This window comes from Oenanthe melanoleuca, chromosome 7, assembly GCF_029582105.1.
Source record: "Oenanthe melanoleuca isolate GR-GAL-2019-014 chromosome 7, OMel1.0, whole genome shotgun sequence".
In the NCBI taxonomy this organism is placed as follows: Eukaryota; Metazoa; Chordata; class Aves; order Passeriformes; family Muscicapidae; genus Oenanthe; species Oenanthe melanoleuca.
Window position 1 is genome coordinate 1,163,371 of NC_079341.1, and position 27,937 is coordinate 1,191,307.

Sequence of the window (27,937 nt, forward strand, 5' to 3'; positions counted from 1 at the left end):
TTAAACAAACAAGTTCTTTTAATAGCTCTGCAACTTGAGCAATCAAGTAAATATAATTTTATCCTGCATAATATCAACATCTAAAAATCAATGCAATAATGGGGTTTTTTATATAATTTTTAGGATTCTGGTCCCTAAGCATTTTATATCTGAACAAGGCATATCTGCTATTTGGGTTTTGGTTTTTTGGTAGGAATGTCAGTCATTGAGTCCCAAGGCTCTTTCATTTCTTTTCCCTCTTCTTCACCTTCTTGAAGATAAGTTTATGCTAAGAACCATCCTCTGGATTTTTTCTTCGTTCCTTAAAATATTTGCTTTTACAGCACAGATCTTGTCTTGCTGGTCTTTAATCAGCTGCTCCAGTTCAGCCAAGTCAGCTTTTAGTGGTTCCACAGCACTGTCTGTGATGCTGGAAGAGACACAAGGAGCGTGATGTTGCTGGAAACTTTCAAAGCTGCTTCGGGTTATTTAATCCTCCAAGAAAGTACATTTGAATACCTGAAAGGCTGCAAAGTATTTCATGGAATCACAGAATCCCAGAATGGTTTAGGTTGGAAGGCACCTTAAAGCCCATCCAGTCCCACCCCCTGCCCTGGGCAGGGACACCTTCCACTGTCCCAGGCTGCTTCAAGCCCTGTCAAACCTGGCCTTTAACTTGTTCCCACCTTTCCTGAAAGAAAGTTTGGAATAAGAAGCACAAAGACAAAGCTAATAACATGGAAAGAGGTGAATATTATTCAAGGGAGATCACCCATAATTCAACAGTAAAAAAATAACTTCTTGCCTCTTCTGGTTTTTCTACTGAACTCTGGGACAAGGGACAGAGAAGCCGCCCCATCCCTGGAAGTGTCCAAAGCCAGGTTGGACACTGGGCCTTGGAACAACCTGGGACAGTGGGAGGTGTCCCTGCCCATGGCAGGGGTGGCACTGGATGGGCTTTAAGGTCCCTTCCCATCCAAACTATGCCATGATTCCATGATATAGAAAAGGAGCCATCAGGAGTTGCTGACAAGGATAGGCAATGAATGCCACACTAACAGGAAATGTAATAAATCCTACACTACTGAACACAAGTTGCACTTTAAGTGGATGAAGAAATGGTTTTCAAACAAATGTGCCCCCTTCCACAATTCTGCTTATCTTTGGGAACAGTGGACAGCCAGGAAATGCCAGTCTGCAGGAGCCTGCTGTCATTCTGAACTACCCAGTCACTTGAGGGCTCACCAGCTGAAGTCCACATCTCCAAATCCTTTGGTTTTCCCCTCCTTTCCACCACATAAATCACCAAAGGCATCGCTAGGAATCGCATGGGAATTCCCTCACTGGGATCCTTCAAGTGTCTGTTACAGAAGCAAAGCAAGCAGGGATGAGCTTCCCAATCCCAGGACATATGGGAAGCATTGTCTTCTCCACAGCTGCTGCTCTGTAATCCTGTCCTAAGGATTGGAAGTGCCTCACTGCATTGATTTGGAGCTCGTATCTGGCACATTGCTTGTACCAGGAGAGGACTCAGCCAGGAATCCCCTCATGCTGCTTCTGCACATGGATTCAGGGAGCACCAAATCTCTCTGGGCTGAATATGGCTCCATATAAAAATATTGACTTCCACCTCATGTTTAAGATCACAGCACACACAGCTGGAAGTGACATTCTGTTTTCAAGGAGTGTAAAAACACAGAGGTGAGAATCTGTTTCAACAACTGTCACACCAGAACACGATGAACCCAGGGCACAAAGAGCAGACTGGGATTTAGGAATCCACTCCTGCTCTGGGTTCAATATTTACCTGGTTCGTAAGTTTTAAGAGCTCCCAAAATGTGTCCCAAGACAAGCCCAGCTGCCCCTGGGCACACCCACCTCTGCTCCCTCTGCAAAGCCTCCGCGTGCTGCCTGTTCTCCTGGCGCCACGTGTGCAGCTCGTTCCTCATGGCATCCATGTCCTCCTGGATGTAATCCACGATCCTGCCCAGCCTGAAGGCATTCTGGCACACAGTCTGAATGGACACCTGGAACTTCTCGATTTCTTTGGCTACCAAGTCTCTCTCCTTCTTCCTGGATGCTTCCAAGACAACTGGCTTCTCCTAACAGAAGGGATGAATAGGGAAAGCATCAGAATTAGGGAAAACTGTTGCTGCAGGCTGAATGAAGGATGTTTGGAGATTGCAAACTGGAGAAGTGGAGGAGAAGTGTTTATGACAGGCTGGAGAAGTGTTTATGGCAAGCTGAAAGAGAAGAATCCTGGAATCACAGAATGGTTTGGATTGGGAGGGACCTTAGAGCCCATCCCATCCCATCCCCTGCCATGGGCAGGGACACCTACTATCCCAGGTTGCTCCAAGCCCTGTCCAACTTGGCCTGGGACACTTCCAGGGATCCAGGGGCAGCCACAGCTTTCTGGGCAAGCTTTGAAAGCAGCAGCAAATTCTGCTGCTGTGTGGGAGCTCCAGGGCACAGCCTCCCCTGAGTTCTCTGCATCAGCCCCTTCAAGATGCTTCCCTCCCTCCACTGTCCATATCTGGATTTCCAGCTCCTAACAACAGCACTTCAGAGCTAAACCAGCCCGTGGTTACTGCCTGCCTTGCACTCCTGTTCATGGCTGTAAAACCATAAAGGCTGCAGGTGTGGCCTCCATAAACTCCACTAGTCCAAAGGAATTTGGGCTTGTGCTACTCCCCTCATGTGCAGCTAGCAGTCTCTGTGGTGCAGCTCCTGAGGCCTCTCAGCTCACTCCGAGTCAAATTCAGAGTTTGCTCCAGTGGCAAAGTCAGCAGGAGCAAAAGGATGCAAAAAGGGCAAAGTGATGCCATGCTGCTAATATACTGGAATAATCTTATTCCAGCAAAGCCATTAAGGAAAAGCCCAATGGGATTTTCTCCCCCACAAAGAAAAAACAACCTTGTTTTTCTTTCTTTCCAACACTCCTGCAGGTCAAATTCCCAAACCCAGACACACAGAGCTTGAAGCAGAGTTTATTTAAAGTCATTTTGGTCATTTATTATATGCCAGACAACTAGAAAGGCCTTTCCCTGCCACCCCAGCCAGAGGGTGAGCCAATTCCTAGGCACAATTCCTGCTGAACGTGGAGGTGGCAGTGCTGGGACAGGGAACCCATCCCACTGTCCCCTCCTGCCCTCCTCCCAGCTGCCTGGCTTCCTGCTCAAGCTGGGGGCTGTTTGCTCAGCTGGTTTTTTGGAGGCTGCAGGGCCTCCTGCCAAACACATTTCAGCAGCCCTGGGCTGGCTGCAGGACTCAGGGACACGGAGAGATGTGTTTGAGGAAAACACTGCCCAAGATCTGAAGGCTGAGCCTTGCTTGGGGCTGCTGCCCGTGCTCTGCCACACACACAAAATGCTGGATTTCTGACTTTCCTGGGAGTTTGTGTTTGAGTGGCTTAATTAGGAGCTGGGCTGAGGTGACAAAACTGCTGAACCCTTTGCTGCCCAAGTCACTTCACAAGCGCTGGCTGAGCTGTTGCAAACAACACAACCTCAAATTCCCTCCTGCTCAGGCTGTGCCTCCCTGGCAGCAGCAGGTGTTCACTACACCACACCACACAAACTACAGGATCCAGAGCTTTCCAGGAGCCATCCATGCACTTGCTGTCCTTTAGGATGAAAGACCTGCAATCTCACAGCCTTTCAAACCCTTCTCTCTCTATCCTATTTTCCTACTCTGTGTTTGTGTACCAAAGCCAGGGAAAGGCTCAATCTACAGCACTGCATTTTCCACATGGGGCTGGGAAGTGAACTGTGCACACAAGCACCTCCAGTCCATCAGCAGAGCTGTATCAGATCCAACAGCTTCCCAGGAAGACATCCCATTCCCTTGTTTTTCCTCTCCTAAGTGCTCCAAAGCCTCACCACTCTCCTCCCTGCCATCCATTATGTGAAGGCTCAGCCAAGAAATAAGGGATTTATTTCACATCCAGCTTTTTCAGAAGGGAGAAGACTTAGCCAGTCCATTATCTGAGGGTTGCTGTGTGAAAACCTGCTTCATTTCTATTTTCCATATGCCAAGTTTTGGAATGTTTCCCAAGGCATTCTGCTGCAAAAGCTGGCAGTTCATAGCTTGGAAAAGTGCAGTTTTCATGGGATAAAAACTAGCTGATGGTGTGGCCAAGAGAGGGGTGGGGAACGGGGCCACATCCAGCTGGGACTGGTCACCAGTGCTGCTCCCCAGGGCTCAGTAGTTGGCCCAGTCCCATTTCACATTTTTATCTTTGTCAATGATCAGGATGAGGGGATGGAGGACACTCTGAGGAAGGTGCAGACACAGCTGAGGGATGTGGATCTGCTGGGGGACACTCTGAGGAAGGTGCAGACACAGCTGGGGGATGTGGATCTGCTGGGGGACACCCTGAGGAAGGTGCAGACACAGCTGGGGGATGTGGATCTGCTGGAGGACACCTCAGGAAGGTGCAGACACAGCTGGGGGATGTGGATCTGCTGGGGGACACCCCGAGGAAGGTGCAGACACAGCTGGGGGATGTGGATCTGCTGGAGGACACCTCAGGAAGGTGCAGACACAGCTGGGGGATGTGGATCTGCTGGAGGACACCCTGAGGAAGGTGCAGACACAGCTGGGGGATGTGGATCTGCTGGGGGACACCCTGAGGAAGGTGCAGACACAGCTGGGGGATGTGGATCTGCTGGGGGACACCTCAGGAAGGTGCAGACACAGCTGGGGATGTGGATCTGCTGGAGGATGTGGATCTGCTGGGGGATGTGGATCTGCTGGGGGACACCTCAGGAAGGTGCAGACACAGCTGGGGGATGTGGATCTGCTGGAGGACACCTCAGGAAGGTGCAGACACAGCTGGGGGATGTGGATCTGCTGGAGAACACCCTGAGGAAGGTGCAGACACAGCTGGGGGATGTGGATCTGCTGGGGGATGTGGATCTGCTGGGGGATGTGGATCTGCTGGGGGACAGGCAGGCTCTGCACAGGGATCAGCCTGGATCCTTGGGCCGAGCTCAGCAAGGCCAAGGGCCTGGTGCTGTCCCTGGCTCACCACAACCCCACGGAACACTGAGGCTCAGAGAGGAGCAGCTGGGAAGCTGGAAGAGGCCCTGGCAGTGTTGGTGATGTCCTGAACAGGAGCCCAGGTGGCCAAGAGGCCCTGGGCTGTGCCAGCCATGGTGGGACAGCCCCAGGACAGGGCCCGGCCCCTCCAGGGCTGTGTCCAGCTCTGGGCCCTCCGGCCAGAGGGACACCGAGGGGCTGGAGCCTGTCCAGGGCAGGGAATGAGCTGGGGAGGGGCTGAGGGAGCTGGGAAGGGGCTCAGCCTGGAGAAAAGGAGGCTCAGGGGGCCCTTGTGGCTCTGCACAACTCCCTGACAGGAGGGGACAGCCGGGGGATCGGGCTCTGCTCCAGGAACAGGGACAGGAGGAGAGGGAACGGCCTCAGGCTGGGCAGGGGAGGCTCAGGGTGCACACCAGGAGAATTTCTCCATGGAAAGGGTGTCAGGCACTGGAAGGGGCTGCCCAGAGAGGTTTGGAGTCCCCATCCCTGGAGGTGTTCAGGAAACACCTGGACGTGGCACTCAGAGCTCTGGGCTGGGGACAAGGTGGGCATTGGGCACAGGTTGGACTGGAAGGTCTTGGAGATCTTTTCCAAATGAAATGATTCTGTGATTCTATTTCTCATCCTTGTAATACTGGCATGACCTCTCTGATACCTAGACAGACCAAGTAGCCACACTTCCCTCCACAGGGAAGTATAGGATCAAAATAAAAAATAAAATAGAAATGAAAATCCCACAATTATGTCAAGAAGCAAACCAGAGTTCTGTATGCTTTAGATACAGAATACATCTATATGCAGATCTATAAATACATAGGTCTTTAAACACAGGTCCAGCTCACAATTTGAAATATTCCAGGCTAAAACACACAACTCCTTGAAAATCTCAAGTGAAAACAAAAAAAAATTTGGAATATTTTTGATAAATCAGTTCCTTAAAGTAGATTAATAAATACTGAAAATTAATTCTAGTGTCTCTGTAATTCCAGCATGTTCTTTGTGCAGTTGAATACTTCAAAAGGGAGATTAAAGGAGAAAATATTATCCTGCCCAAAGTTAGTCATGGAATTGCAGGATTGTCACAGTTGGACTAGATTTTTAGAATCATCATGGCCAACTGGCATTGCAAGTACTGAAACATAACACCACCAAAAATCTAGTAAATACTATTTGAAATAAAAATCTAGTAAATACTATTCATACACGTTCATTAATCAGGCTTGTTAAAAAAAAAATACTAAGTGTCTTTGAAACACTTATATGATATTGAAGTGGTGTGAGAACTCCCAAGTTTCAAAAAAAAAAAAAAAAAAAAAAATCCAAGAAAAATTTCCTCCCAGAAAGATTTCCCAGCCTGAAGGCACAGGAGTTCCAGGGGCACATGGTGTCCCTCATCCCACAAGTGAGAAAATCACCATCCATTCTTTCTTTGTCCCATTAACACCTGTGCTACCAAGATCCCAGAATCCCAGAGTGGTTTGGGTGAGAAGGAACCTCAAAGCCCATCCAGTTCCAAGCCATGCCAGGGAGGTGGCAGGGACACCTTCCACTATCTCAGGTTGCTCCAAGCCCATCCAAGCTGGCCTTGGCCATTCCAGGGATGGCACAGCCACGATTCCATGTCCTGCAGCTCACGGCTCAGAATTGTCACTGTGACACTCCCAACTCATGCTGATTTTAAATAATGAAGGGGAGATAAATCCACTAGTGCCTGTTCCCAGCTCCACAGTTCTGGGTTAAAACCTCTGGAATGATGGCAGCTGGTTTCCCACCCGCTGCGACGTGGGCGGTACGAGCCCCGAGTGCCACCTTTGCTCACTCTGCACAAACACGTAACAGGAGATTTTCAGCCAGGAGGAAAATGCCAGAACCCAAATTGTTCCAGGCTTTTTCATTAGGCCCTACACCTCAACGAACTCCCCTTTCACAACAGCCCCAGAATCAATAAATTATCCCTGTATAAAAGGCTGGGTGACTTCTGTAGGCCCAACACGTTTCCTTTCCTTCGTGTTTTTCATAAGGCACCAAGATAAATGTTTACTTTGGATTCCTGGAAAAAAGGCTGCTTTTCCCATTACCTCAATGTGAGCAGAACACAATGTGGACTGGGGTGCAGAGACCTGAGAAATACGAAAGCAGGAATTTTCTTTTTAATCAAGAAGGGGGCAATTATCAACAAGGCTACAGAAACCACCAAAATTTCAAGAAACAGCATTTGCTTACTTTTATATACCTTCCCCTTTGCTTCTTTTATTTTTAATTAACAGGTTTTTAAATATGAATCATATTAGTACAAGCATCCATCAAGCATTTTAATAGTTTCTACTAGCCCCTTTTAACTCTATTATTATGTCCCACTAGGAAAACAGACCCAAGTAATCACAGTTTTATTGAGCTCCATCATTTTCCCCCACCTTTTTCTACAGGACAGGGAAGAAACTTCATTTTGGGCAAGTAACTGGGATATATCCAGCGCAAAACCAACAAGGTGGGGTGGTTTTTTTATTGTATAAAATATATTTTTTGATCATAAAGGGTGTTTTCTTTTCCTGGTTTTTACAGAGTCTGTGTTTTAAGCAGACTGTAACTATCCACCAGGGATTCCCATAAGAAACTCTTTCACAGAACCAGAAGGGAAACAGTAAATGTTAAAGCATTTCAAATGAACAGGATGCTTTTTCTGCTGATGCCAGGTATGGGGTTCAGGCACAGGCCAAGGAGTTGGAGACACAATGTTCTTTATCACTGCATTTCCCAGAGTCAGTCTGACCTGCTCCTGAGCTGGAAGGCTCCACAAGAAAATAAAAGAATGGCTCTTTCAAGAGAGCTTTTTCAATCTCCTCTTTTTTTTTTCTTTTATTTTTTTGTAGAGTATGGTTTTCCCTTCAATTCATATTTGATCCTTCCAAAAAGAGCTGGACTTTTCACCTGTTGATGAACAGCCATCCCAGCCCACACACCCACCCTGCTTTCCTGGGGAGAAGTCAGTTCCCAAGACCTCCTCTACTTGGGGCAGTATTCAGCATACAAAGCAAAATCATGGAATCATGGAATGGTCTGACTTAGAAGAGACCTCAAAGCCCATCCCATCCCCCTTGCCATGGGCAGGGACACCTCCCACTGTCCCAGGCTGCTCCAAGCCCCAGTGTCCAGCCTGGCCTGGGACACTGCCAGGGATCCAGGGGCAGCCACAGCTGCTCTGGGCACCCTGTGCCAGGGCCTGCCCACCCTCCCAGGGAACAATTCCTAATTCCCAATATCCCATCCATCCCTGCCCTCTGGCAGTGGAAGCCATTCCCTGTGTCCTGTCCCTCCATCCCTTGTCCCCAGTCCCTCTCCAGCTCTCCTGGAGCCCCTTTAGGCACTGGAAAGGGATCTGAGCTCTCCCTGGAGCCTTCTCCTCTCCAGGTGAGCACCCCCAGCTCTGCCTGCCTGGCTCCAGCCCTGGGAATCCTGAGCCAATTCCAGCTGTATTTAGTGACAGCAGAACACATTAATTCACCCACAATGCCATGCTGGTGCCAGTTCTGCCCAGCCTTCCCTTTTTCCTCACACTCCCATGTCCAGAACCTTTTTCTCCTGAAAGAGCAGCCTTTCCTGGTGAAAAAGAACTTTGAATAAACCTGCTCCTTGTGTAAAAGAACATTCCTCCTCTCAGGCTGTGCCCCAGCACCTGAAAGAGGTGACAGGTCCTGTGCTGTGTCCTTTACACGCTGCACCCTCTCCTGGGGGCAACCACAGCTGCCTCACCACTTTTACACATCCTTTGTGTCCACAGATCCATCTGCTGTCTCACTTGGATTGATACTGCACCCACAGGACAGGAATTCTGTGGCTGGGGCACAAAGGGGCCCAGACACCAGGATTATCCCAAGAGTGGCCAGAGCCCTGTTCCTGTGTTCACAGCTTGTAAGCACAACTGCTTGGGGTTCACATTTTTGTTCCCTGAGAGCTGGGAACAGTTTAAGGACCCTGGAGCACACACTTCCCCCATGTGAGCTCCTGTGCTGCTCAGCTGCTGGGTTAAAAATCCTATTTCTGGGGAACTGTGTGCTTGCACCCGAGATTTCCCACTGAATTAGTGGCACATCAGCATGGACAGAGATGTCACAGAGGTGAAAACCCTTCCATAGGTAACTCCTCCTCCACTTCCCTGTCAGCACTCCTGAGGACACACCAAGCTGGCAAGATGCTGTGGTGGGAATGGTGAGCCTCTTCCAAACACCTAAATGCTGGGATTTCTGTGGTGGGAATGGTGAGCCTCTTCCAAACAACTAAATGCTGGGATTTCTGTGGTGGGAATGGTGAGCCTCTTCCAAACACCTAAATGCTGGGATTTCTGTGGTGGGAATGGTGAGCTCCTCCAAACAACTAAATGCTGGGATTTCTGTGGTGGGAATGGTGAGCTCCTCCAAACACCTAAATGCTGGGATTTCTGATTCCAGCTGCTTAGCACAGCACATGAATTGCATGGACTGGAGGGCTCAACCAGAGCCATACAGCTGATGGATTAATGTAAAAATCAATGACCTGCAGCTCTTCAAACAAACAGAATCAGCACTGATTAGATCTGTCCTAAGCTCTGAAGTGCATAATGTACCACACACTGGTAATTCAAGTTAATATTGCCCAGGTGCTGAGCTATTCAATACCACTTGTTCCTCCCAGAAGCCTCTGAGTTGCTGCTTTTCTGAAGCCCTTTGGGTTGTGCAAAGATGGGAATTCTGTTATCCCACTTGCTTCAGCTATTTAATAACCTGCCTACGTTTTTCCACACATCAAATAAATGAAGTGGAATACAAAATGGAACATCTGTTTCTTTCTCTGGTTAACATTAGAGGCTTAGATTCTAAACAAATACATTTAGGAAGTTTTTTTAGGAATTTGTTAGGCTGAACACAGCTAATCAAGGCAGCAAAAATCTTGTGTATTTCCAGAATGACCTCTTTGTTTGACCTCAAAATTGTGTATATTATTTTAAGTTTCTGCACATGCAAAACCTAGATGATGAAAGCCCCAGTTTTCTTTCCTTCTCCCTTCTTTTCCTTTATTAAAAATCCTTAAAAAGCAAATGCATGTTTGGGAAACACAGCACAGAAAGGGTTTTGGAGGAGTGTTTTTAACATAAATAAATGTTCCACAGCCATCAGCAGCTGGAAGGTGTGAAACATCCCTGAGAGGGCACCAGTGTAACATTTGGATTAAGTATTAATTCACCAACTTCACCTCATTTCTGGTGAATTAATCCCCAATAAATCAAGTAGATCCATTGATCATTTTTTTTGCTGAATACTGGAGTTAATAATGTATTAACCAAAAGTTCCACCACTCAGCCTGCTATTTTTTCCCTCTTCATTTTCCCAACTGGCAGAAGATCAAGGCTTTAAAGACTAATGAATAGAAGTGGGAAAATAATTTCATTTCTTTTGGATGTATTGAACAGTTTAATAAAATGAGAGAAGATGAACATTATAGTGACAGATAGAGGGAAGATGGAATTTCCCAAAGCAAGTTTTCTTTCAAGTATTCCCTGGATTCCTTACTCCAAAAAAATGGCAGTACCCTTAATTTTACTCTGTGATGCACAACACAGTTTGGAATACAGTTGCATCCTGATGCAGAAGACATTTCTCCCAGAGAGTTTGATGGAAAACAAATTAAATAGAGAAACACTCCCAGAGGCAAGGCCACGTTGGAAATTTGGGGGTTTTTTTTTACTTTTATTGTCACAGCAACTCCATTCTCTAAAATAGTTTCCCAGGATTCAATCCAGCTCTTGTTTTCTAAACTGTCAAGTGCCTGTCACACACTTCAAGCATTTTTAATCATCTTTTTTATTCAACTCTGCTGTCAGGAAAACTACACTTCCCTCTGGATCAGAATTTCAGGAAAATCACACTTGCCTCTGGATCACAATTTCAGGACAACTAAACTCTGCACTGGATCATAATTTCAGGAGAACTAGAATCTTGTCTGGACCACAATTTCAGGGAAAATCACACTTCCCTCTGGATCACAATTTAAGGAGAATCACATTTCCCTCTGGATCTCAGTTTCAGGAATAGCACACTCCTGTCTGGATCACAGTTTCAGGAGAACCACTCTCCTGTCTAGATCACAGTTTCAGGAGAACCACACTCCTGTCTGGATCACAGTTTCAGGAGAACCACACTCCTGTCTGGATCAGAGTTTCAGGAGAAACACACTCCTGTCTGGATCCCAGTTTCAGAACCACAGTCCTGTCTGGATCCCACCACTTCCACACCACAATCTGAAAAGCAGTAGCAGCAAAGGAACCTCCTGCAGTAGCAGGCAGCTGTTTGGACAGGCAATCCCGTGGTATTCCAGGAGCTTGGGCAGGTTTCCACGGGATGGACTAGGAAGTCAGCAGGTTTTTTTCCAGAATTAGCTGTCCATTCTCAGCACTGCTAACACAGAGCAGGGCTTCAAAATCACAACAAAAGCCAAACAAGTACTGAATAAATGTTTCAGGGGCTGAAAACCAATGATGGGACTTGACAGTTGATTGTAGAGGGCGACAATTGGCCACTTAAAAATATTTACGGGGCTAAAAGGGGACTGGTTTAGCTTGTTACTCTCAGTCAGGAAAAAAAGCCTACCAGAAAATTTAGCACAGACACCAGAGGAAGCTTCCCGAGCTTGAAATCCATGTGATTGTGTGAATCCTCCCCCATGATCCTGTTCCATGCCCAGTGCTGGACAGGACACACCACCAAACAGGGCAGCCCACGGTGGGGGAGTGCTCAGGGATTCATTAATGAATTCCTAACGCTCTTCCCAAACTGAGCCTGGGAACTGATGATCCAACAGCGCCATCTAGTTATAAACCTGGGAACAGGGACAGCTGCATGCCTTGGGCTCAAGTGCCAGCTCAGGAATGAACGTTGGAGCTCCTGCAGAAACAGCAGAATCAACCTGGAACTCTGTCTCCAAACAATTCTCTAAAGGCAGGATTTTGCCAAGCAGGCAAATTTTCCCATTGGATAAACTCATGCCAAGCAGCTAGAGGTGTTTCAGTGACCACAGAGACCACAAGAAGCACATTTCTAACAAAGGGATGCAATTCAGCAAGTTAGGGAAAGCTAAAACCACTCCTAACAGATTATGGGCAGCGATCTAAAGGCGGTTTCCTCTTTTTAGAAGGATTCAGTTTCTTCAGTTATAGAATCATACCAGAGGAGTTTGGGCTGGAAGGGATGTTTAAAGTCCATCCAGTCCCACCTCTGCCATGGGCAGAGACACCTTCCACTGTCCCAGGCTGCTCCAAGCCCCAGTGTCCAACCTGGCCTGGGACACTCCCAGGGATCCAGGGACAGCCACAGCTGCTCTGGGCACCCTGTGCCAGAGCCTCAGCACCCTCCCAGGGAACAATTCCTTCCCACTATCCCAACTAACCCTGCATGAGCTCATCAACCCCAGCCCTTGCAATACATGAAAGGAATTTTCTTCCAGGCCTGGATCTCAGCCAATCCCAAATGCCAGAAAGGACGATAGCCCCCCAAGAGTAAGATCTGCCATCCCAACTTTCTCAACATGCTGGAAAAGAAAGGAAAGCCAAAAGAGGCAGACAGGAGTCTGCCTCAAGAGTCACCACTGATTTCAAAGAGCTCTGAGAAAAGCTGGTCTCAAACACTACAGACCATTCCTGAAAAGAATACAGGAAAACCCTGCAATACCGAATTAAGATCAAAATAAAAGTGATTGGAAGATACAAGAGCACATGAAATGCATTCACCTCCCCAAAACATCACATACTTGTCTAATTTTGAAACTTTTATCACTGCAGTGCCTCAGTGCCTCTCCCCAGAACATCAAAATGGATTTAAAAAAATTTCCATGGGGCTGAGGTATCAGAAGAGTCCATCTCAGTGTCCTGTCTTTGCTGCCTCTCATACCAGGAGCTCTGCAAGGCTGACAAAGCCACAGCTCTCCATTGGAATAGCAAGACACTCAAATATGGGGGGGTTCAAGCTTTTGCTTCTGGTCTGAGCACTGCTAGATCCTTCCCAAACACCTTATAAGTGATCAAAACAACAAAAAAAAACCCTACAAAACCCAGCAAAAGCCAAACCTACCTTCCCTTTCTCAACTGTGTAAAAAATCACATAAGCAAGACATGACAGAGAAAAGCTTGATCATAAATAGAATAAAGCACATTTAAAGCAAAGAAAAAGGCCACAATTGCAACATTTAATCTCCCAGTTCTTTGAAGGCCATTGCCACCTCACCCTATCTGTGATCTGTGATGATTTCTGTGAGGCCTCATAATCCTTCTTCGTTTCTAGGATTCTTTTCACCAGCCCACCTGTTGAAAAACCAGGATTTTTTCTAAGCATTGATGGACACTAAACAGTTTTAAACATTCACATAATAAAACAAAACCCAACTCTTTTGGGTTTTTTTTAATGCAGGCAATTTTTAGAGCAACATAAACAGCATTTTACTTTGTATTTTCAACACTGACAAACAAGGTATTTGTTATTTGACCTTTTTTCTCCCAAGCTTTTCTAGAACTTGTCTTTAAATCCAACCTCATATCTCAGAGCTGATAAGCTGTACCTGATGCTTGAAGAAACATTAATTTATGAGCTTTATGCAGAATTTTAAATCCTGCTGACATTGAGGATGCATAGAAAATGTGTCCTTACCACAGTTGTCAATCCAGCTGCACAGGAAAGCAAGCCTGGGCAAATAAGTTGGTTTTCCTGCAAACGTTGCAAAGCCCTTCCCTTGGGAGATTTTACTGCTCTGTTCAGCATTTTAAGTGTTCAGCATTTGGTTTAAACCCAGGGGTTGATTCTAGATCTGTATCAATATAGATAAAAGCAAACATACCATGCTTTTGATCCTCAAGCAGCTCCACTTCTGGTTCCTACACGTGCAGGAAAAGAGCTTTAGTTGTAAAAAGCTGTCACTGCTGTATTACAGAACTATTCAAAAATCTTCAGCAGGAGGATGTTTCAACAAGGCAGGGAATCATGGAATGGTTTGGGTGGGAAGGGACCTTAAAGCTCATCCCATTCCTCCCCCTGCTATGGGCAGGGACACCTCTCACTATCCCAGGCAGCTCCAAGCCCCAGTGTCCAGCCTGGCCTTGGACACTCCCAGGGATCCAGGAGCAACCACATCTTCTCTGGGAATTCCAGCCCAGCCAGGAATTCCTTCCCAATATTCCATCCATCCCTGCCCTCTGGCAGTGGAAGCCATCCCCTGTGTCCTGTCCCTCCATCCCTTGTCCCCAGTCCCTCTCCAGCTCTCCTGGAGCCCATTTAGGCCCTGCCAGGGGCTCTGAGTTATCCCTGGAGCCTTCTCCTCTCCAGGCTGGACATTCCAAAAGTTGCAACAGGAACACACCTTTAGCATCTCTGGCAGGGGCACTGCTGACTCCACCACAAACTGCTCATCCTCCTCATCAGAAACCTGCTGCTCCCTGATCACATTTGGGGTTGTTTTAGCACTGCCACTCCTGCCAGGGACACAAGGAAAAGAGCAATGAATGGAAATATTGAGATCTATCCAGAAAAAACTCAACTCAACTAAAAGCCATCAAAAGATCATAGAACCCCACAATTGCTGAGGATGGAAAAGCTCCAACCTGTGAGCAATCCCCACCCAGAGCACTGAGTGCCTTCCTTGGACACTCCAGGGATGGGAACTCCACATGTCCCCTCCCAAACTGCTGATGCCAGAGGAGCTGGGAAGGGTGTGCTCCAAGGAACACCCACTCTGCATCTCCCTCTTCCCTCACCTTTCTGGGATTAAGAGCTCAGTGCTCTCCTGACGTTTCACTCGTGGAGGTGCCGGCCTCGCACTGCCAGGACGGGGAGTCCGTCTGGAATAACAGAAGGAATGGGGAAAAATAATTTTCACAAGGGACACAGCAACATTTTCACAAGAGACAAGTCTTTGCTGAGAAAAAAAAAGAAAAATTCAAACATTCCAATTAGAAGCAAATTCATAACAGCATCCTTATTGGAATGCACAGAGGAAATGCAATGTTCTCCTCAAAAATCTTGCATGGAAGCAAGAAACTTTGCATAGAACATTCCAGGGGAGCAGTTTATAGATTAAGAATGGAATAAAGGATGGAAACACACCTTTGGGCAGGCTGAGGTGGGACATCAGGAGGTGCTTCCCCATTTTCAGGCTTTTCAGGAGCCACATTCTCCACTTCTCTTTCTACTAAACGAAACAAAATAAAATTGGGGCTTAGCTGGGCTAGGAAAACCTCATTTTTTATGACAGTATCTGAAAGTTTTCAACTATGTTTGATGCTGCTCTTTTGTCATTGGAATGTTACTGACACTCTGGCAAATTAATCTTTGGTAAATAACAAATAGACTGATTTTTCAGAAAAGTTCTATTTATTCTGCAATTGGATCAAGTTAAGCATGAAGCACACAACAGGAATTACATCCAAAACCTGGAAACTACTCCCAGGGCCAGGAAAATTGAGATACAGAGCCTCGTTGCTCTGCAACAAAATATAACTGAAGTAGACAGAAATCATGCTCTAAAAGATCCAGGAAAATTAGTTTATTTTAGCTAATAAACAATGTTTTATAATCCTGGCCTCATGGAATGGCTTGGATTTGGGATCTTAAAGGTCCTGAACCGAAAAAATGAAGGGTTTAGAGTGCCTTGGTGAATAAAGCTGAAAATCAAGATCAGTCAATAAAATAAGGTTGAGCTCAATAGTAAAGGATGATTTTGGAGATCTTTTCCAACTTTCATTATTCTTCTGCTTCGGAATATGTGGTTCTTACACCACCAGGGGATCCAATCCAAATCAATAATGAACCTGGGGGTACTCCTCTTACATCCACCCCTACTATAACATAAATTTACTTTCCAACCCAGATGCATTCCAAAATACAAGACAGCTCCAAGAGATGGACGGGAATTCGCATGGAAGTTCTCCCAGCTGGGGAAGGTCATACAAATGTCTTGGCCATCCATCCATATTTCATTAGGCTGCCACAACCAGGAGGCCCTGGAAGCCAGAGGTGGGCTGGAAACACCTCCCACATCCATGGGAATCCATCCTCCCAACCAGCTCCAGCATGTGCATCTGGAGGGAACAAAAATGCAGCTTTTTGCTGCAGTTTCAGCTCTTCCTCCTGCACTTTGCTTCAGTGGCTCCATGTGTGTTGTAGCTGGATACAAATCCATGTCTTGGGAGCTATATCCAGCTTGGGGGGAAAATGGAGAAGTAAGAATGCAGGGATGGAATTCTCCTCTGGAATCCTGTAAAATGCTAACACTGAGACTCCCAAATAGTTGCACAGAAAGGCAACGTGCAAAGATTCACTTCAGAACAAGTCACCAAGGGATTCAGGTGCAGCATTGGCCTCTTAGAAAACAGGAGAAGAGAAGAAAGAAAATAAAAGCAATTTCTTTATCAGGGGATGGACATTTTTCAAGACAGAACATGAATCAGATGTGATTAAAACACACAGCAGCAGCTGGATTAAGTGTAAATCACCCTCCTGACATCACTGAGCTGCACAGATTTGACACAAACACTTCAGCTTTCCACAGCAGTCCCACTTTAACTTTCCCTACCTACCTTTCAGTTTTTCTGGGAGGCCTGGTTCATTTTTCTCCTGCAGCTCAGCAGCACCATCCTCTGAAATCCCATCTGCCACAGTCCTCGTGTCCACAGCTCCTGTAACAAACCAGTTTATAGTCAAATGAAACCTAAGAGCCAATAAAAATTCAAAATAAAAAGCCATGCTAAATACCTGCTAGGATTTCTTTAAGGGCTACCCTAGTTTAATAAACCCTCTTCACTGTCAATAAAACACATTCAAGGTGCACAAAGACTTTTTAAATTAGTGCTGACTGAACTCCTGAAAGCTGAAATATTCAGTATAAACCTCTAAAATTTATCTGCCCACAGAGAAGAGACATTCCCTACTGTTGCACATTAATTTATTTCTAATTAATATAAGACAAAGTAAAAAGCTCTGATCATCTTCTCTGGTATGAAACATGCATCAGCACAGATTCAGAAAGTTTTTCTACCCTCTGGATTATTCATCTATGCCAGCCCCACTGTATCAGACATAAAAAAGGGGCAATGCCCCAAAATATTTGGCTTTGGTAAACTAAAATTTGAGTGCTGCATCAGGGAAAGAGGAGTATTTTTAAATATTCACCCTAAAGTCATTCCCTGTATTAAACTTATCAGGAAAACTTGACTGTGGTTTTAAAGGGACAATCCCATAAATGGGGTGTGTCTAGTCCTTGCAGTTTAGTGCCATATAAAACAAATACTGAAATCTTGGGAAATAAAAGAAGTTATAGGATCAGCTAAGGATCACTAAGTAGTAAAATAAGGCTGCAGTTTTAATGGAATCCAGACAGGGGTTTTTCAGCTGCCAAATTACTCAAGACTTCAGAGCACAGGAGATGTGACATAAAAATTTCAATTTTCTAGCACCAACTTGAATGAGGCTCCTAAATTAACATTCAGATACCAAGTGCCAGAGTTTTTCCAAGGTATTTAAGGTGCCCAAACAGGGCTATTCATTATCCTGAAAGCAGGACTGCAATAACTCCAGTATTCTGCCTCAGACACATGGAAACCAAAAACAGAAATTTAAAAAAAAAAAAAAAAAAAAAAAGGTGGGTGCTCAGGAAAGCACCCAGCAACACAAGTTCTCTTTACATAAATTAATAATAGTGAGATTGGCAAATTAAGTGTATGAAGATCTTCATTAGTCTAAAAGGCATCAATTTTTAACCAGAACTGGCTGTTTGTAACATCAATTAGCATCAATTCACAGGTGTCACTGAATCTTCTGAACAGAAACATTAAATTGATTTATGTACAGTGAATTCTTCTTTGGGATTAAAACACCAAGGCACAAAGCACTGAAAGGAAATTAGGATCAATCACTGAAATAAGAGGAGGAGGAAATACAGACAGAAATTGCAGTGCCACTGCTGCTGTCTAAGCTCTGGGTACCAGCCACTTTTATTTCTTATCCAGGAGTTTCTCCAGGCTCTTCCTCTTGGTTTCCTACAAAAAGGGATGGCAGTGCTAAGCTGAGATTCCTTTCTTCCTGATGTGCAATATTTGGGATATTCTGAAGGTAATCCACTTTCCAGTCAGTGTGTAAATACAGTATTTAAAGGTTGAACTACAAAAGCTGGACACAATTGCAAGGAAGCACCTCCACAAAAAAATAATTTATTTGGAAAGCCTGGCCCAACTGCCTATTAAACCAAATTAAAACCATTTCAAGGCTCAAACCTTCACTTTGCTCTGCTGTAAACATTTAACAAATGTCAAATGTCAGAAATAGCTGCAGACAAGTCCAAAAGCTCATTTAGAGAGTAATTACACAGAAATTACCACAGCAGGCTGAATTTGTATCTGCAACTCTGCCCGGGGAACGAGAGCAAACAGAACTGAATCTCACCTCCTACATCCCAAACCCAGGAAGGCAAATTGACTCTTGGATTCACAAATGCAGGCTGGGAGTACAAACCAAACCCTGACAGTAATAAACAGTATTTCTGCTATTCTCACTCAATAACCCTCCTGCATATCTGACAGAAATAACAATATCCTCCCTATGGTTACCTTCTCCTCCGGGCTTGGAGCGATGCCTTGATCCTTTTGCTGAAGGCTGCTCTGATATCCTTGCAGGAGTTTCAATCTGGAAAAAAATAAAACATAGCAAAACAAAAAGCCCAGAAATTTATATAACAGTAGATTTAAATATTATACAATTATATCTAAAATCGACTTCCCTGTGTTGCTTTTCTAAGCATTATACAGAACAAATATTGACCTAAGAATTGATCCACACATTTATGCTGAATTTATTTCCCTCAAAGCCTGTGGATATTTTTTCCTGGATATGTGCCAGTTATTTTCTTTCAAATTTTTATTTGATGGAAAAACAACTTCCAAATGGGATTTAGGAGTATCCAACCTCGTGGAAAGTGCAGAGCACCTGTGCTGGGCTTGAAGGATATGATAGGTTATAAAAGGGAGGAAGATTCTGACAATCACCTCTGTGTTCCAGCTGCATCAGACACACAGCTCCTCTTCAACCTGCTGCAAAATCTTTTAGACTTCATTCCAAAACAGGAGCAAGGATGTAAAAAATCATGCTACCAGGCTTGCACAGTCCATTACTTAAATGGCAACTTCCCTGGATAAAAATTCTGCCTATTATCCAAAATCCTGAAATATATTTGGCACTTCCCAGGATCTCCTTCCTCATGAGCCTTTTTTATTAGCAATTTTCATCCAGGATTTTTTTTTGTGTCAGCCCTGCTGATCATCATTAAGGTTGGAAAAGACCTCCAATGTCCACAGTGATGACCTGAGAATCACAAATTCTGCCATTTTTACACCATCAAAGAATGGTTTGAGTAGAAGGGACTTGAAAGCTCATCCCCTTCCAACCCCTGCCCTGAGCAGGGACACCTTCCACCAGCATGAAGTGTTCCCTCCTCTTCAGGAAATTCTGTTCTAAGGAAAACCAGACAGAATTGCAACCTTGAAGTGGCTCATCTTAATTTTAATTCTTCGTAATTACCTCCACAAGCCCAACACTATGGAAGGAGGGAAAGGAAAGCTCCTACCCCACCAGGAGCACATCTGGCACACTCCAGCCCCAGCAGCTCTCTGGGTGAGGTCATTATTAGCACAGGTGGGGAGGGAGCTGGGAATAGGTGCTGAGGCTGCTGCAAGAGGGGATTTGGTCATCTATTTATGTGGCTACAAAGAGAATTTTTGTGGAGCCACATGTGCAGCCTGGCAGCAGGTGCAGGGTGAAAGCTGACATTGACTCACCATGGCAGCACACAAAAACAGAAAGGCCACAATATTTATGACTGGGGGGGGCTCTCCAAAGGGAGATAAAAGAGGTTATTCTCCTTCAAGACTTTGAAAGGCAGCCACCGGATCCATTAAAGGGAAATCTTGCACTTCATCTCACACCACCCTGGAAAAAACACATTACAGCGGAATCCTTGATGGATGCATGCACGCTTCCCAGTCCTGAGTAATTAAGTTTCCACGTGGAGAGGATCCAGAGCCTTCTGCAAACCATCCAGGCTGCTGCTTTGTCCTCATTATTAACCTCTAAAGAGGTAAAATTTCACTTCAAGACAGAAGAAAATGTTTGCTGGTGTTTCAGATCTCATTATAAAATAAGCCACTGTGATTTCCCCCTCTAATTCATCAGCTCTACTGATGGCTTTCTACTAACACATAAGAATTAAGTCTGTGAACAGCAATTTCATCCCACAGTACTTTTCTTCTAATTACACCCACAGTGCCAGGAGGTATCTTTCCATCTCTACAATATAAAGCGTGCAGGTATCACTTTATATAAATAAAACCACATATAAGGAAAGATCTCCACTTGCTAAGGCCAGTTTGAGTACTGTGCTGATAAAGACTTATTAGGAAAATATAACTCAATTATCTTTTCCTCACCTAAGGTCTCACAAGATGATGTTCTACTGGTATTAGATTCTGCAAATAAAAACTTCTCAAACACAAAGAAATGAGGAAAATCTCTGTTTCTAAAGTAGTTTAAATGATGAATTTCTGATGCAGTGACACCAAAGAGAGAGAGACATTCCCAGAACAGAAATATTTGAGCCACGTCCTGCAGACTTCCATGGAATGATTCTCTCTGCTGTCCTTTTTTTAATTCCACAGTTTCATTGCATAACCTAAGTAAGTTCCAAGAAGAACAAAGTTCATTAGGTAGGACTTAGAGGCTGCTTCAAGTGACCACTTCCAGAGCAGCAGTTTGCAGGGCAAAATTCAAACCTGTTCTGCAAGTGGCCAGAAGTGACAGGATATTACAGAAAGCTTTAGCCAAGAGTTCCAGCTGCCATGGAAAACATGGAAGAGACTTTTCCAAGGTGTTTGGCCTCGGGGGGAAATGATTTACCTGTTCTGCAGACACTTCCAGCACCAGATGCTCTCTGCCCTCTCCCACCTCTTGTCAAGTCTAAATAATAATTATCTTCATTATTTAGAAGGTCCAAAAGACCATTTTAAATTTGATTTTTACCCAAGATGGACTGAGAGTGAACAGAACATGACTCAACCCTGATCCCAAACTGCAGGATGCAAGAGCCAGCCTTGAGGCAGCTTCTGATTGCCATGTGGTAGCCAAATGTCTCTTAATTCCTATTTATCCCTGCTTTCTTCTAGCTCCAAAAAATTATGGATACCCATAAGATGACTACTGCACACTAGGTAACACAAAGAGTTACTTTAGCAACAGAAAAATACATTTAAATTACAAAACAAAGTCAGCCTTAAGTAGATTTGAAAGCTGGCGTGGATAATTAGCAGCAAAAAAACCTGAGATTTGCATGAATAGAGAAAATCTCATTAAGCAAAGCCAGGGACTAAACTTTAAGTGACAGTTCTGCTGAATATGTGGAATATTAAAAAAAAAAAAAATCTAAATTGATCTGTTCGGTAAAGTAAATGCAGTAAAAAGTTAAAGAGGTTAATCCTGAGAGGAAAAAAAACCAGTGGCTGCCTCAAACTGTTTCACTTCTATTATAGTGAATATATATATTTTCTGTAACTATACAGAAAACAATAGTATAAAAAGCCAAAGAGAGATGCTGAAGATGTATTCGTTCTGCAGCAGAGAGCACAAAAAACGATTCAATATCCTTCATGTGCACAGGAAGCTGTCTGCCTTCTTTTGAATGCACTTGTGTCCCTGCCATGTGACTAAAGTGGAGCCAGCCACAGTGGTTAAATCAGAGTAAATCCCTGGAAATAAAGGCTGGGAAACTTCTGTGAGGACCTGAAGATAAAGCCCAATCCAGGGGATGTAATTTCCAATGATTTCCTGCTGGAATTCCCTCTAAATCACTTTGTGCAGCTACCTCAGCTCCCAAAATTCACTGGGCAAGCTGTCATGTCATTTTTCCCCTCCACAGCTTTAAAATGATGACATTTGCCATGCTCTGCTCTAAAACTTTGTGTTTTCATCACCTCAGAAATGAGCAGCCTCTGCTGTTACACAAGCAGGCAGAGGCAGGAATGTCATTTTGGATTTCAGGTAATAATTCCAAAGCCTTGGAATCCCTCCCAAAAGCACTTAGGAGGGGAAATGAAACTTTACTGCTCCGTTGCATTATTGTGGTGCCCAAGAGCACAACGAGAGCTTGGGATGAGGCTCAGAATTTCCATTAGAGACCCAATCTGCAGGAAGTTTGACTTGGCCATGAATATTTGCTGGAGGCCAAAAAAAAAAAAATACACCTATTTTATAAGCTCTCCCTCCCAGTGCCAATAACTTAAAGAGTTTGGTAGGACTGGAGTCAAGGAAGAGCAATAAATTTGTCATCTCATGGGGAAGACACGATAATGTCAGTGGGCCCAGAGACTCCTGCTAGACTTGGGATCCTGCCTGGCTTTTCCTCAGCCTGTGCTGCTTTAGGTTCATTTACTGAAGTCTCCCTCTTAAACATCTGGCCACGTGGCTCCTTAATTCCCCAAACTGCCTCAGGTCATCAGAAAGCAGCAGATGGAGGTACAGTGATGTCACAAGCAGCAGAGGCACTGAGCAGCTCTTCCAGATGGAAAACATGGGCCCTGAAACAACACTGGACTCATTTTCTTTCCAAAATGGTAACTTCTGCTAAAACTCAAAAATCAATACAAAAATCCTATCAGCTTTCCAGGAATGATTCTGAGTAATAAAGAAAACTCATGGCAGGGGGTTGGAAGAGATGAGCTCTAAGGCTCCTCCCAATCCAAACCAGTCTGTGATTCTAAGAAGTCCAAAATATGAATACACAGAAATAAAATTTGCAAAATGAAATAAATTTAGTAGACTTTTTTATTTTTTGGTCCCAGCTCAGAGAAACTTTTAATAAATAAACAACCAAAAAACCCAGGGAAGCATCTATTTCATGTCTTTCCCAGCCCTAAAACTTGCCATTTACCTACCTTTCAAATCTACATTTTTTTCAAGCAGATTTCCAAATGAAAATGCAACACTTTGATTATTCCTACCTCCTTCACTACTAACCTCAGTGTCTGGCTGGCACTTGCTGTCTTTAGTTGGCCTCTGTGGTTTTCTAAGCACGGATTCTTCAGAATCTGAGGGCTGGAAAGAAATAAACTGGTTTAGACTCAAGAGAAGCAATTTGGTGTCCATCAATGCTGAATTTCTAGCAATAGAACAGAATGGCAGAATAGGAAATATTTAGAGGAGGAGAAAACAGAAGAATAGCAAAATGAAAGGCAATGAAGAGGCGGCACTCAAGGGACTTCAGAACTTAAAATCCTCAGAATATCCAGGAATCCCAGACTGGTTCGGGTTGAAAAGGACCTTCAAGACCATTCAGTTCCAATTCTGAGAAGGCCCTCCAAGAGCTGAAGTGAGCCAACAAGAAAGATGGAGAGTGACTTGGATAAGAGCCCAGAGGGCAGGACACAGGGAATGGCTTCCACTGCCAGAGGGCAGGGATGGATGGGATATTGGGAAGGAATTGTTCCCTGTGAGGGTGGGCAGGCCCTGGCACAGGGTGCCCAGAGCAGCTGTGGTTGTCCCAGGATCCCTGGGAGTGTCCAAGGCCAGGTTGGACATTGGGGCTTGGAGCAGCCTGGGACAGTGGAAGGTGTCCCTCCATGGCAGGGGTTTGGAAAAAGGTCCCTTCCTGCTGAATGAGCAGGAATACAAACACAGAAGGCCACTGGAACAAACACAGTCCCAACCACAGTGTGGGGAAAGTTCTTCCCCAAAATAACATTTTAATTACCTTTTTCTCTGCTTTCTCCTTTCCATGTTCCCTGAAATGCTCCCCATCTTTTTCTCTGTCCCGATCTCTTCCTCTTTCTCTGTCTTTCTCTCCTTCTCTGTCCCTATTTTTGTCTCTTCCTTTCAGCCTGTCCTTTTCTCTTCCCTCTTCATGTCTTTTCTCTCTTTCCTGCCCTTTATCCTGCCCGGAGTCATTTCTTAGCTCTGGGTCTCCTTTTCCTTTGTTTTTTTCTATTTCTCTTCCTTGTTTGGCCGTTCTGCTTTTGCTTCTTTCCCTCTCCTGTTTTTGTCCTTCCTTTGAAGTTTCTCTTTCAGGTTCTTTGTGCTTCTCTTCATTATTCTTCTTTTTATCCTTCTCCTTTTCTCTTTCTCTGCTCTCTTTCAAATCTCCTTTGGGTTTTCTGTCTCTGCTGGGGCTTCTGTCTTTAACTTCAGTGTCTCTTCTGCTCTAAAAAGAAAGCAAACACTAAAAATTAATTCCAACACATGGCAACTCAATCACCAGCCCACACTTTATGTGACTTTATGAATGCTAAAAAAGAAACCCAAACAAATAAGTCATGGTACCCCTGTATCCCCCCCAAAAATGCAAATGCTACCTCTTTATTCCTATGGGTTTTTTGTTCTTCTGCTTTGGGCTCTCTGCTTTCTTTATCTCGAGGTTTAGAGGGTGGAGGTTTCCCTTTAACATCAGCTTTTTCCCCAGCCAAGACCCTTTTTACAGCAGCATCACTGGACAGCTGCAAGGAACAGAAAAAACACCACTGAAATTAGTAAATTGCTTCATTAAATAATTAATGCAGCAATTATTATTTTAAGAATGTCACAATTCACTGCAAAAACATAATAATTCCATGAAAGAATGCAGTAACTCTGTGTAAGAACAGCCCCTGCAGTTGTTTTCAACCATTTATCAAATTTCTCCATTATTATATTCCCATTATAAAAAAAAGCACAGTGGAAAAATTACTTTCATTCCACAAGTAAGAAATCTGACTGAAAGGAGATAAAGTCAAAGGTGAGCAACTGGTTGTATAATTAGTGTGTCTTTACCCCAAAATTTTAAAGGTTCTGAAGCTTCATGTTGTGCTTCCAGTCTAATAAGTGTTATTAAAAGACAAACAAACAAAGTGAACAACAGTGAACATTAAAATCCTTAATATTCAGAGTGCATTTGTGTGGGAAGCAGGCTCAAACTCTTGCTAAAGACCATGAACTCTCTATCTACTGTTATTAAGAAGTGACAAAATGTTTCAACTATGCAATTAATAACAGAAGAGGAGTAATTAAGGCACAGAATCATTTGGGTTGGACAAGACCTCCAAGGTCATGGAGTCCAACCTGTGACTGATCCCAACCTTGTCCCCCAGCCCAGAGCACTGAGTGTCACCTCCAGGTGTTCCTTGGACACCTGCAGGGATAAGGACTCCTCACTTCCTTGGGCAGCTCCTTCCAGTGCCTGACCACCCTTTCCATGGAGAAATTCCTGCTGGTGCCCACCCTGAGGACCTGAGGCTGTTCCCTCCCCTGCAGTCCCTGTTCCCTGCGTGCATAAAATCTGTATAATTCTGTCCCACCTTATTTAAGCAACACTTCCCAATTGCCTGAAGGAACTCATTGGTTTTCTCAGGCTCGTGTCCAGCCACAACTCGTGCAGGTTTCACTGACAGTGGCTCTCCTGTCACCATCACAACAGCATCAATGGCCTTTTGAAGGAAGTTGATTTTGGAATCCTTATCCTGGTAAAAGAGCAATCAAGAAAAACTTTTATCTCTGCAATTACCAGATTTCTTTTAGTTTTATAATTATACTTTACAGACAACCTCCCCCAACTACCCTTCAACAGAGATGTCTTCCAGTGATTACGTAAAATCAGAAGCAAAAAAATAAAAGACCAAATAAACAAAGTTAAGCCAAGTGAAATTTCACAGAAGCCCTCACAATTAAGCAATCTTCTTTATTTCAGTCCTCCTTACAGCTCTGTCCTATTGATAAATAAGATAAAAATTACTCTACAACCCCAAGAGAGATCACAGTAAGGAAGCAGCCAAGTCTTTCAGAAGAGGAACTCAAGGTTGAGACATTTTCCCCCACACTCCAGGATTTTAATCTCTTCTGCCTAAGCTCTGGAAAAGCCCATGGATGCATGGGCTGCGAAAGAAATTTGTGAAAGAAATCCTCAAGAGAGATGGCAGCTCATAAATGCAACAAAGACCTGCTCAGGAGCTGCTGGAAAATCTGCTTTTTGGGTCAAAAAGGACACTATAAAAAAAAACCAATCATTTAGTTATAAATTACTTAATTTTAGTTATCCTGACAGTAGTAGGACCAGTCACAGAAATAAACACATGCATTAATCAGTGACTAAAACGTGGTGGGATGAGAAGTCAGGCTCCCAGAGCTCACACTTAAGTTGCTATGTTAAACAAACACCATGGGATCAGCTGCCTAAGTGGAACATACAAACACTGCTTTGTTTGCCAGAAATCAGCAACCAAAGTTCCCAAATCAGGCTGGGAGTTGGAGAACTGAGCATCACCTCAGCCAAAAATCAGGGGAAAGCAGCAAAAAGAGAGTAAAGTCACCCTTGGACTTAAGTAAGGAGTTTTCAGGAATAATATTAACCTCCTCTTTCAGTAATCAGCCAGATTTACACTCCAACAAAGCTACTGTGGAATGCATACCACAGGTTAGTCCTGGGTTAGTAAACAAGGATATCTAATGTGTATCTCATTACATACAGACACACATATATATATATATATATACACACATATATGTATATTTGTACATACACAAGAATATACAGGGTAATAAGTTTAGGGCCATGGATTCCCTTGGGAGACCACAAGACTCTTTAAAACCTATCTGTGCACAAATCTAGAGGTGTTCACCCCTCAGAATGCATAGTGTAACCCACAGGCATGAACTTCCACAACTTCTTCACAAAAATAACAACAGGCCCTTGATGCTGAACACAGAAAAGACCAAAAGAACCTTGTGGCAAGTTGCAAAGAATGCCAAGAGATAAATAAATAAGAAAGTCCCATGCCCACCTTGACGTTATCAGACTTCAACTCGAAATCTGTGTAAAGTCCTTTCAGAAAACCTGTCACTCTGATTACCTAAAAAACAGAAGAAATGAGGTAAGTCAAGAACAGTTAAAGCCTCTGCTCAATAAAGCTTGTGGGCCGCAGGAAATGTGTCCTCCGTGGAAAGCGTGGCAGGCATTGGAGTGCAGCCCCCACCCCTGGAGGTGCCCAAGGGGCGCCTGGACGTGGCACTCAGAGCTCTGGGCTGGGGGACAACGTGGGCATGGGGCACAGGCTGGGCCCTCGGTGGGCTCTTCCAACCTCAGTGGTTCTGATTCTGTGATGTTTCACTGTCCCAGGCTGCTCCAAGCCCCAGTGTCCAACCTTGGACACAGCCAGGGATCCAGGGGCAGCCACAGCTTCTCTGGGCACCCTGTGCCAGAGCCTGCCCACCCTCACAGGGAACAATTCCTGCTCAAATCCGCACCTACCCTTCCTCTGCCATAGCGATCCCTTTTCCTAGCACTACACGTGCCTTTCCCGTCCCAAACCCACCCAGCACACCAAAATCCCCGCGATTTACCCAGCGCTCCGGGCGCGCCCCGGGGAGCTGACGGGCAGCGCCGAGGGTCCCCGGGGGTCTCACACCCACCTCGGAGATGAGGTCGTGCAGGTAGCGGAAGGGCGGCTTGCTCAGCAGCGCGTCGGTGAGCGGCGGCTTGCGGATCACCTGCCCCAGGGTCTCCCGCGTTTGCCGCGACACCGCCTCGTTCATCGCGGTGAGCGGAACCGGGACCGGGGCCGGGCTCGAACCGGGATCGCGGCGGGACCCGCCCGGCCCCGGCCCGGCGCTCCCGGCGTGCCCCGCGCGGCGCGTGCGCGCGGCCCGTTGCTAAGGGGCACCGCGGCCATAGCAACCGGCCCGCCCCGCTGCGCCCTCAGCGGATAAAAGCCCTGTTAAACAGCTCCAAAACATGCGGAAACAGCCTCAAAAATCCCCGGAAATAACCCAAAATCCCTGGAAACAGCCCCATAAAACCCCTGGAAACAACCCCAAAACCGCGCGTGCCCCGTTGCTAAGGGGCA

At 45.1% G+C, this 27,937-nt stretch overlaps 1 protein-coding gene across 4 annotated transcripts; it reads right to left on the reverse strand.

Moving 5' to 3' along the window:
- Positions 1–27,731, reverse strand: TRAF3IP1 (TRAF3 interacting protein 1). 4 transcript variants are annotated; one of them, XM_056496039.1, is made up of 15 exons: positions 27,504–27,731; positions 26,876–26,944; positions 25,397–25,558; positions 24,419–24,559; positions 23,821–24,267; positions 23,088–23,165; positions 18,638–18,713; positions 16,613–16,711; positions 15,141–15,222; positions 14,792–14,875; positions 14,398–14,509; positions 13,879–13,915; positions 13,272–13,348; positions 1,858–2,081; positions 1–409 (listed from the first exon to the last, which is right to left on the reverse strand). In XM_056496039.1, the coding sequence occupies exons 1-15, from the start codon at positions 27,624–27,626 to the stop codon at positions 244–246; spliced, it is 1,977 nt and encodes a 658-aa protein (XP_056352014.1). In that variant the 5' UTR covers positions 27,627–27,731; the 3' UTR covers positions 1–243. The 4 variants fall into 4 exon arrangements, with proteins under 4 accessions (XP_056352014.1, XP_056352013.1, XP_056352011.1 ...); XM_056496038.1 differs by having other exon boundaries at positions 15,141–15,225; XM_056496036.1 differs by having other exon boundaries at positions 15,141–15,225; positions 27,435–27,714.
- Positions 27,732–27,937: the final 206 nt, after the last annotated feature.

Excerpts from the sequence above, each read along its gene's own strand:
- TRAF3IP1 (XM_056496036.1), bottom strand. The coding sequence starts at position 27,626 with ATGAACGAGGCGGTGTCGCGGCAAACGCGGGAGACCCTGGGGCAGGTG. Across the intron at positions 24,268-24,418 it reads AAACCCATAGGAATAAAGAG|AGCAGAAGAGACACTGAAGT; the intron begins GTAGCATTTGCA and ends CTTTCTTTTTAG. Across the intron at positions 23,166-23,820 it reads AGGAGAAAGCAGAGAAAAAG|CCCTCAGATTCTGAAGAATC; the intron begins GTAATTAAAATG and ends ATTTCTTTCCAG.